Genomic DNA, 10790 nt, shown 5'->3' with positions numbered 1-10790 from the left:
GCAGGTTTTTGGCGTTGCTGGGAAAGAACATGGCCAACACCAGGAGCAAGTAGTAAGAGGGCCGGGACACCAGGCCACGCAGAAGAGGCTGCGGTCTTCCCACGCGGCAGAGGATCGAAGCTGTAGTGCAGTGGAAAGTCTTAGTATTTAAGAATAAGTCTTGAAAGGAAAAGACAGAACAAGGGATGGAAGGGAAGGTCCTAGGAGAGACTCCGGAGGCGGCAGCAATGCACTAAATGCGATCTCGATTAAGGTGGCGAGTTGCACAGATGCTCTGGAGCTCCAGCTGCTACCTCTGCGAGGCATTGATCTTGCCAGTGATTGTAGGTTTAGGGATGAGATCCTGGTTTTCAGTTCAGCGTGTCCTCCTGCTCCTCCTTCTGCTTTTTCCTCTCCGCAAGCCACCGCTGGATCTTCTCTTTAAGCTCTGTGTTTGGTCTGATCTGGTCCATAGTGAGGGGGCTCCGATTGAAAGGGTCTGTCTGGTCACTGAAAGACAAATCATTGAGGAGATTATTTGGACGGCCCTGGTGCTCGAAATAAAATTAAAATTAAAAAAAGATAAAAATAGGCCAGGAAGACTGTCGTGATCTTCCTGCTGTTAAGCGAAGCAAAGGCACCGAGACCAGGTATCACCAGATAAGCAAAAGATGTCCCCAAAAAGTATCAGTCCTGTGCTTTGTACCTGAGGAGGTGCCGGGCTATAGTCGAGCGGTCCACAGTGACACGGGAGGAGGGCAGTATCACAGGGTCTGACATCAGAGTGCTCATGATCGGATCCAGGAATTCATCACAGGCGTCCGCGTAAGTCTCCTCCTCCTGCTGCTGGCGGTCTGCAAGAGACTGGTGGGCACGCACCGCTTGTAAAGAACTGGGAGACAGAGTCTCTAAGAGCCAGGTTTGGTCCTAACCTGTAGCTAAAGCACTTACAGGCCCGCATGGGCAAGGAGCCCTCCCCACTGCCCCACCTGAGCCTCAGAGGAAGCCCCACTCCCAGAAATCCAGCTCCACAGCAAAGATGCAGTGATACACAGAGGGAAAAGGACCCCAGGAATCAGTTCCACCTTTTTTTTTTTTTAGTTTTAAATTCACTCTGCTTCTCACCTTGATCCTCTCAGCCAGGTTACTGAAAGACACTATCATGTTGCCAGGCTTGTTGATTTTCTTCAGAACCCGAACGGTCTGGGCAAAGAGCATCGGTGAATAGGAGCGGCCATCCTTGGGCACCGTGGCACAGAAGTTTTCTTCATCCCTGGACGACAAGTTTAAAGAGAGCAAAAGTTTAAGAATCCACATTTACCAGGCTGCGAAACACAGTCCGCACAACAGCTGCGTTACCGCAGCACAGAACTCAAAGCAAGAGAAAAGCTTGACTGTAATTAAGTGTTTCTCCCGTGTCCTCTCCAGAGTGAACCAAGGCATGAATGTAACCATGACGGTGCTTAACTTCCATCCCTGCTAGCTGGGTTGCAGCTGACTTCCCCGCGTAATTTAAATTAAGACTGTAACCCAAGAACACAGCATGCTTCCAAAAGGCACGCAGTAAGCACACAGAGCCATTCTGTTAGTGCTCTTTGCAGAGGGGAGGCTTCCGCCCCGCGACAGAGGGGGCCGCCGGGCTCTGCCAGCCAGGACAACCCCAGGATGGGTCCCGCCACCCCACGTGCCAGCTCTCTCCCTTGTTACCTACCCAAGGTTTAGGTAGATGGTACAGATGTCAGACACGAGCTGCTGCGGCTTGAAGTCAAACTCGCTGAAATCCTTGACTTTCAAAGCTCCCATTTTAGGGCCAACGAGGTGTTGTAGAAAATAGTTGAGCATGGAGATGATGCGCTCGGCAAGGAAAGGATGCACAAACAGGGACTTAATTTCTGCAACAGAAACCAGCAGTTTCCTGAGCTCCACAGCAATCCCCTCCCACTCCGACCACCCCGTAAACCAAGTTCGCGCCTGCCTGTTCCCAGGCAGGGCCCTTCTCCGGCTCCCGGCAGCCTGGAGGGGTTGCTCTCCCTACCTGAGGTCAGGAAGGCCAGAGTGCCAATGGTTTCGTTGGACATGATGTTGTGGAAGCGCGCCAGCTGACCGAACATCTGCAGGCTCGACTCCTTCTCACGGCGAGCCTCCTGGGACAGGCTGTCCCATTCGCCACGGTCCTTCTCGATCTGCTGAACTTTAATCTTACTGAGGTACTGCAAAGACATGGCAGGGACGCGCATGGGAGGTAAATGGGTAATGACGGCTAAGCCGGACCCGTTCTGCACTGCTCCGGGCTGACAGAGGCCAATTCGGGATGCGGTAGGTACAACAGAGTGCTTGAAACGGCCTCTCACAGCCACACACAGTTCACAAAACACAGAACATTTGTTTAGGCAGCAAACCGTAGAAAGTCCACAAATGTTCACAACCAGGTGGGCGATATCCACATCACCCGTCTTATCTGCCTGGACGGTCAATTCTACGGCAGGTAAAAGCTCCCCAAAAAAGCCCTTTCTAGGAGCAACAGGCAGCTCTGAAAGGCGTGGAGACAATCACTGTGCACCAGGGACACGCGTTCACCTGGCAGTCGCCTTGTAAACCCAAAGGAGAGCTGCCTGGAGACAAAAGGCCTTTGTTTGGATAAAGCACCTGCGCAAAGGCCAAGGGGATTTGATAATCAAAAACCACAGAGGTTGTTTAAAGCCTGGCTGCGTCCAGATTAGCAACAAGCAGATTTCCTCGCACCTCTCCCAGCATGCCTCATGCTGGATCTGAAAAAGCCCTTTTGTTCCTCTTTGTTCTGACCTGCCTCCCGAGACCGACGGGAGGGAGGAAAATGGCCGGTGTGCAGCGCCCCAGACCCCACCGTCCCTTTGCCTTTACCCCGTCTCCCAGGGCATTGGCCACGCCAGCGTGGAATCGTTTCCTGCAAGTATCTACTGCTCAGATTCACTGGGCAGGACCAGAGCAACTGATGTGGTTCTAGGGACAGAAGGTCACTATTGCAACCCGGCCGTCTCCAAGGGAGCAAGAACTGTTGCTTACGTGATGCTGACAGCGCCCGTGCTCAGCCCTACCTGTATGGCTTCATCCAACAGGAAAATGGCATCGTTCATGAGCAAGTTAAGGAAACGCAAGAATAGAGGGGGATTCATTGCCTCCAGGTTCTCCGAGGCGTAATCAGCCAGAGCCTGCAAATAACGAGAGAACGATTAAAGCTCTGGGAACAGTCCCAATGGCAGGACATGGATCCACGCGCTTCACGAAGAGCTGCTTATATACGCGCCTCCCGCCTCACCTTTATGCTCTGCCGGTACGAATCCGTGCCCCACATGTACCTCAGAATGGGATACATGGGACGGCGGTAGTTAAACTTCTGTTCAAACTGATGCGGGTCACCTAGACATAAGCAAAAGTTAAAGAGCGTTTCAGGTGGGCAACAGGCACAGGCAGGGTTTGCTAATTCCTGTTCACGGTGTGTTTGAAGTAGAAACCCTGCTCCCGTGCCAAGCAGTGACATCTCGTCACCGATTTCAAAGCAGTACGACAGATCCCACAGCAGAAGACGACAGGCGAGGACCGAGCTGAAAAGCTCGAGCTCCGGAGATCACCCTTTCTAGATAGTCACAGTCAGGCACGAGCCAGAAGTTGGCAAAGACCGATGCCTGGCTGGAATGCCGCCTGCCTAACGTGCCTGAGCAGCTTAACAAAGTGCAAACAGATTCCTTTGTTTTCACCGACGTACTTCAAACCCTGGAGACATGCCCCCTGCAGATGTTACAGAAGGTAGACAACTCTTCCCCTTACCAGTAAACTCTATATCCACAAACACTTTGATAAGCGCCTCGGCAAGATGGGCCGCGTTCTGGTAGGAGCAGAACACTCGCTTGCGATGAAACACGCTCGAGACGAGCGGGTTCTGGGCCTGATCTAAATGAGGCATCACAGCTTCCAACACCTCTGCCAGCTTGGCTCGCAGATGAGGATTTTTCATCCTGCAAGAGAAAAAACAAAGCAAATCCAGCATGGCATGAGGGCTGGGGTGCGGGGACCGAGCTCTTCAGGAAACGCTCCGGGAGCTGCACAAATCCATGCAGGGGCGCCCAGTTGTTGCTGACCGCCTGTAAAATGACCACGGGCCTCCAGTGGCTCCCTCTCAATACCGGAGCCACGGGGCAAAGGCGCACGCTCAGTTCAATCTCGGGCAGAGAGGCAAGAGGGTGTGGGAACAGCAAAGCTGCTGCTTCCCTCCCTCCCCAGCAGCGCTCATTGCTCGCAGCCCATGCTTGCTTGTCAGCTGTGGCAAACCCGACTCGTCCCAGCTGTTGACTTCTTGCCCAGCGACCTGCTTCCAATTTATGCTCTAAGTCCAAAGCGCTTTGCCTGCTGTCTAGTACCTGACAGATCACCGAGGTGAGGGTCTAACTCTTTTCCGCTGCACATGTGAGGCAGACGCCAAACCACCCGCCCGAGGTCACGCCCTAAGTGTACTGCCAGGAAGAACCACAGCTTCCATCTCCCGGGGCCAGCCCAGGGACAGTGAGTGCTGCCTACCCAGTGAGATCTCCATCTGCTGCTGCCGCCACTGAGAGTTCACTGTATTTACACATGCGAGTACAAACAAACCAACAGCAGAAATGTAGTTTAGGCAGCGGTGTCTTATCAGGAAGATCGATAAAACTACTCAATTCTGTTCAGTGCTCAGTTACCATAGCAGACTTCATAGAGATACTCCAAACAGATCAATCCAAATAGCTTCCTTAAACAAGTACCAAGATGGCTCTAGCTGACACAGCTCTTGCGTAATACGACCAAAGTAGTATTTGGACACCGAGTCCCATCCGTGCCTCGTGTGAAGCCCGCGTCCTTCAGGCAGGGCCTTGCTCACTGTGCCTCCTGCAGGCAGAATTTAGCTTTTCCAATGAGATCAACCCACCCGCGGCTCAATAAACCAAGCCTCGAGACACCTCTGACAATTTCCACTCGCTTGTTCCTCTCTTGGTACTCTGTGGATACAGGGCTCGCACCCGGGGCTGCACTTACCTCTCCACATCGCCCATAAAAACAGTAACAAAGTGGAGGACATGCTCCAGAGAATCGGCAGAAGTCTCCAAGATGTCATCAGCGAAACGCCGCAGGAAAATGAAGAAGTCTCCCAGATTATCGGCAAAGAATTCTGTGAACAGAGATTGCGCATGAGTTCCGCCTTGGGCGGCTCATTTTGCCCTTTTCAAGTCTCCGGTGTCCTCTCCCCTCATCGCCTCGATTCCAACCGAAGTTTCAGGAACTAACTAGCTGCATCAGAACACTGCAGTCGTGAAGGATGCCCAGCCCGATGAAATTGGTAACGCAAGGAATTCCCTTCACCTCTCTCAGGAGCCAGATCACGTACAGGGTGAAACCCAGCAGCTGTCTGCCGGCTGCACGCACCGTTACAGAAAAAAAAAAGCCAGGGAAGAGAATCTCTAGATGACAGAAGCCACAGGGAGGGCTTTGTGCATAGGGAGAATAGTAAATCAATATGGTTTTCGGCAAAACTTTGCAACTCGGCTGTGAGTGGGACCTTTAGAAGGTCAGCGGCCATCAATACGCTCAGTACGCCCCCTCAAAAAGCCCCACATTTTAAAAGGGGATAGCGACTCTCTTCAGGGATAGTATTCTGCGCAAAGAAAGATGCTCGCAGTTGTAGCACCCGTGTCCTGCCCCCGACAGAAAAGCGCATCCTCGGACAGCTTTCCCAGCGCTCATCTGGATGGCACCACAGTTGTGCCATTACAGGTGGCACCTCACCACCAAAGGTCAACTCGGAAGTCCCAGGTTTCTTTGGAGCTTCTGACCTCGCTGCTGACCTTTCTGAAGTTGCGGCTGGCCTCGACTACATTTGCTTACACGCTCAGGAACCCTTCTTTTCAAAGGCAGAATGTCCATTACCCATCTCAGTATAGAGGAAACCCAGGCGCTACAAACATCTTAAGTAGTCGGGCCACGTATGCATTAACTACTCTAAACGCGCTATTACGCGAGTAGCTCTAGACTTGGACCATTAATTGCAGCAGGCACCCAGACCGACCGCCAGCAGGACAAGCAGCTTCACCTGGCACATAGGCCAACGCGCTGTTTTCCACCTCGGGCAGCGGGAAGGTCAGCTCTAGCGGCTCCGTCCCGTGGTTTCCCATGGCCAGCTGCACGAGCAGAACCGCCATGGACACCTGCAGATTCAGGCAGTTCTGCAGCATCTGCGGCTCCGTCATCGCCGTCTTGGTGGAGAGATAGATGGTCATCAGGCGCTCGAACTGCTCCCTGAGGCTGTCGGCAGCAGGGCTGGAGCTCTGCTGAGCTTCTCGCCACGCTACTTGCAGGCGGTGAAGGCTTTGGTTTATCTTTACCATCTGGTCGTGTAACCTACATGGAAAACAAGGCAAGGAGGGATGAGACGAGATGTATATACGTTCAGTAGAGAGTACCTAAGGAACAGGTAAGCTAGTGCGTGCTTTTATCCTGTTCCGCCCGTTTCCTGTGGGTTATCTGCCTGGGGGTCCAGTGACGGGAAGCCTTTGGAGAAAGGCAAGCCAAGGTTTGGGAGGACACCAGACCATGCTGAGGAACTGCAGCGGTCTGCAGAGCAAGCGGCAAAGCCCTCAAAACCGACCAGGAGCTGGCGCAGCTGCGAACCCCTTTAGGTTACCAAGGTCAGGGATCCGGCAAGCCCAAGAGACACCGGCGAGGCAACATTTTCAGTTTCCCAGCAACAAGCCACTTGCATAACTTTTTCATCTATTTCTATAATTAGAAAATAAACCAGAAGGGGACAGTGCTTTGATCAGCAGTGACCTCACAGTATCCAGGCAACAATTTGCAGAGGGAAGCTGAGGAAAGGAGTGCGTGTTCATGTCCAGAAAATCCTTTCCTGGAAACGACGGCTACCTTGCGTTTCTGCTTCCTGTTAAATCCGTTTGCTGGGGTGGTTCAGAGAGCTCGCAGCGGGCAGGTGCTCTGCTGCCAAGATGCTTTCTAGTACAGAACTGAGATGCCGGAGGCCCCGTCCCCCGAGCAACCCACAGACACCCAGCACTTGGTTGTTACGCTTCTATAAATAACATGGAGCCCGTAAGACCGCTACCGTTAACTGTGAGCACCAACAGACAAAACTTCTTTCCGAAATCAGTCGGCCTGAGGCTCAAACGTCAGTCGAAATGCGCTGCGCAAGACAGCCGGCAGCTCAAGTGGCCTACTCTGTATTCTGAATATTTACTAAAAATTTAGGTGGCCGTACACAGGCGGAAAACAGCACCGGGGGGCGATCCGAGAGTAGTTACCTGTGAAATCCCAAGTGAAGGGTGTACTGTGTGAGGACCAGGTTTTCCGTCACCAGATTGTAGCTGTTTGCAAACTCTGGCTCTTGGTCGCTCAGAGCGGGTATCAAGCATGTTTCTTTTTCCAAACCTGGAACGAAAAAAGCATCTCTGCGTCAAGTACTACCCAGCAGCGTTGGTGAGCAGAGGGCTCGAAAGGGCACCCGCTGAAAACACAAAATAACCGCCGGTGACGCTGGGCAGCGTTTTATTTATTTTCATCTCACCCCCTGCTCCTCTCAAGGGCACATGTTGAGAGGGCACTGCTGGGAGCAGTAAGGAGCTGAAGAGATGCCCTTTCTCGCTCCCTTCCTCCCCCAAGCTTTGGACGTACCTTTGATATGTACATTCTTACTCCTCCTCTCCTCTTCGTTCAGCTCCTTCAGTGCACAGTAAGTAGGGTTGAAGGTTAGCAGCCTGGAAGATTTTGGTTTGCAGAAGGGCTGGCACAGTTTCAGGAGGGCAGCTCCCAAGTTGAGGAAGAAGGCATCTGAGGCGTACATCTGGAAGAAGATCTCCGGCATCTGGTTAGCCCAGATTTTGGTGCGGCCCGCATTCGCATGGAGGCAGTTCCCCAGCCAGGAGAGAATCCTGTGCTTCGTCTCCGGAGACAGCTGCAACAGGTTCTTCAGCATCTGGTAGATCTTCTCGTGGAACTGGGCCATAAACTGTTACAGGGAACACAATGCGGTCGAGGCAGTCATTGGCGAGATCGCTCTTTTGCCTCTCCCGTCGTTAACGCTCTCAGAGCTCTCCTGGCTCCTCACCGCATCCTGCTCTTCAGGGGCAGGGGTTTCAAAGTAAACCACGGCCAGGTCGCCTCCATTAACCACCCGTCAGACACACGCGTTATGAACAAGTCAAATCCTGAGGCCGGCAGCCAAGAATAACGAGGGACGCACTCAAAAGCATAGTTGAGAGCAAGTTGTTTCCATGGGGAGCAAAACCAAAGTTCTTTATGCGTTTTGGCAGCAACAACGACCCCAAAAGAACACGTGACTGGGAAAGCCCTTCTCTGTGTCCTCTCCTGCACCCGAGGTTACTCCTGTATTTATATCCTGCTTTCCGATGGTTCCCTCCTGAAAGATTCCCCGAGATCCTCCTAGCACCGTTCCCCTGAGGAAGGAAGCTATGTACTTTCAAAATGAGAGAGAAGGTTGCCTGTCACTTTCTCTGCTGGGGAGTCAATTAGCATTTTCGTTACAAGACAGGTACTGAAAACTATTTCCTGATGATTACAGCGCCTACGGTAGATTATCCTCACGTAGCGCCTCAAGTTACGGTGCCGGTATCTGTTCCGCAAGTACCATCCTAGCCTTTCCTCGAAGCTCAGACAACTAGTTTGCTCGACACGAAGACTTGGGTTACCACGACCGAAGGAAGCAGACTAAACCGTTCGCGTTTTACAGCTGGACAATCCAAAGCAGCTTTGAGACTTGTTTAGTCACAGGCCAGGCTATTAAGGAGCCAGCGGCGGAACTCACGCCCTGACATCGCGTCTCTAACCCTCAGGCAGCGAGAGGCCGCTAAAACACACAGGGAAGCAGTACTGCCACGCTTCAGCCCACCTGATGAGTGTTGGATTCCTGCACTTTGATCTCTTGCGGGCTGGATCGGGATGGATTCAGAAAATAGCCGTGGTTCTCCACTACGCCGGGGGTCTTTAACAAGCAGGAGATGTTTAAAATGGCGCCTAGCAAAGTCTTCTGGTACATTTGTCCATTGCTGGGATCCTTGGGCTGGATGTAGCCTGCAAAAACCTACGGAAGGCAGCGGGACGTACTGACAGTTGTGTAAAATCCCAGCAGAAAACAAAACCACGCTTACGGGTTTGGGACAAGCTATCAGAAAGGAGGAGAGGGGTATGAGTACAGACGCAAGGTGCTGTTGCGCGGTACTGTTGGCTTGACCCCGGCAGATTAGGTCCTATAAACACGCCCCTGCACATAAAACCCATGACCGGAGCTCTTGATCAGGCCGAGGCACCCACCTTTGCTATATCCTTCTGCTTCGTGAAGTAGAGGAGCACATCGAGGTACGTGTACAGCAGGATCTGGCAGAGGTCCACGTCCTTGATTCTGCCCAAGAGAACGTCAAACACTGGAACCATGACCTCCCCAAACGTCCGCACCTCCTCATCCATCGTTAAGGCTTCTATGACCTCCTCGAGAAACTCCATCATGTCTTCAAAGTCTAGTGAGGGAAGGAAGGCTGTTACTCCCGATACTCCAACTGCCAAACTGAGGTTACACGCTGTGACCTAAACGCAGCCTTCCCTTTCAGCAACGAGGGGAGCCAAAGCTTCACCCGAGTCCACGAGGCTCCTCCCGCAAGCTTAACGCGAAGGGCAGCCTCGCAGCTCTAAGCGAGCGGGGCAACCCCGCCGGACTTACGCGCCCCTCTCAGTGCCTCCAGCATCAGGTCCACCAGCTGCTCGTACACGTTCTGGTTGACGTAAATCTCCGGGGTGAGGAGGATGGTGCGAGTGTTTGACACAGTCAGGTTCCGGCAGCGCACGGCGAAGGGCAGCAGGTTCTCTGGGACCTTGGTTATCTGCGCAAGGAGAATGAGACAGAACCGGGGCCCTGACATCCGCTTCTGGCCACTGAAACCTCAGCTTGGTCAGCCCGGACCAGAAAGCCGGGTGACAAAGCTGCCTTCTCCGTCAGAAGCCCTGTCCCACCTCTTCTCTTGCCCTCTGGAAACAGGCGTAGAGGTAGCGCAGAATCTGTCTCTCCCCCGCGTCCCGGTCGGCGGAGAGGTTCTGCGTGCTGGCGGAGGTCATGTAAATCAGGTGGTTTCCAGGCTCTGGCAGCAGCAGGCGGGTGAACAGGGCCTAGGCACCAGCAGAGACAGATGGAAAGCAACGCGGCCCCGGAAGAGAAACAACCCCGCCAGAAAAAGCAGTCCTGTATCACCACAGGCGAGATGGTTTCTGCCCGGAAGAACTCTCTCTATGCCACGTCAATTAAGGGAACACTATGCTGAGAACCCTCAGGCTTGCTCCTTGGCTAAGCAAATTCTCCAGTCCTCTTTTAAGAGCGACAGCACCCCTAACAGAAGTTATTTTCGCTGGAAAACGTGCCAGGAATGATTGTCATGCCTGGGAAAGAAGCTAAGTGTGCTCACGAATGCCGATTACAGAGTTTTGTTGGGCGGCGCAAAAAAGAGCGCACTGCTCCGCCGCCAGCAGCAATTCCCTTCCACAACTGCACACGAGCCTTCCCTCACACCCCTTCCAGGCTGACTTTGTTCCCCTCCCCATCCCCAGCTGAGATGCATGGCACCAAACTCCTGCAGCCTCCAGGAGGAGGGGCTCCAAGCAGCAAATCCTAAACCTTTCTCAGCCTCATATCCCAAAAGCCCCGTGGCCATTTCCAGCAAAGCCCCAGCCGGCAGCCCCACACTACGCTTCAGCGGACGGACTGCCTTCAAGACACAGCGCGTGTGCGTTACGAGGAA

At 53.1% G+C, this 10790-nt stretch overlaps 1 protein-coding gene across 1 annotated transcript; it reads right to left on the bottom strand.

The window, feature by feature from the left end:
• Positions 1–338: 338 nt before the first annotated feature.
• On the bottom strand, positions 339–9920 carry UBE4A (ubiquitination factor E4A). The gene is made up of 15 exons (XM_010297015.1): positions 9722–9920; positions 9319–9521; positions 8897–9088; positions 7663–7996; positions 7293–7419; positions 6071–6378; positions 5020–5152; positions 3784–3971; positions 3275–3375; positions 3054–3167; positions 2015–2189; positions 1691–1871; positions 1105–1252; positions 686–843; positions 339–489 (listed from the first exon to the last, which is right to left on the bottom strand). Exons 1-15 carry the CDS (start codon positions 9918–9920, stop codon positions 351–353), a joined length of 2700 nt encoding a protein of 899 aa, XP_010295317.1. The 3' UTR covers positions 339–350.
• Between the last annotated feature and the right edge of the window lie 870 nt (positions 9921–10790).

This window comes from Phaethon lepturus, unplaced genomic scaffold (genome assembly GCF_000687285.1).
Source record: "Phaethon lepturus isolate BGI_N335 unplaced genomic scaffold, ASM68728v1 scaffold49431, whole genome shotgun sequence".
NCBI classification, from domain to species: domain Eukaryota; kingdom Metazoa; phylum Chordata; class Aves; order Phaethontiformes; family Phaethontidae; genus Phaethon; species Phaethon lepturus.
This window is presented reverse-complemented; position numbering and strand designations above follow the sequence as displayed.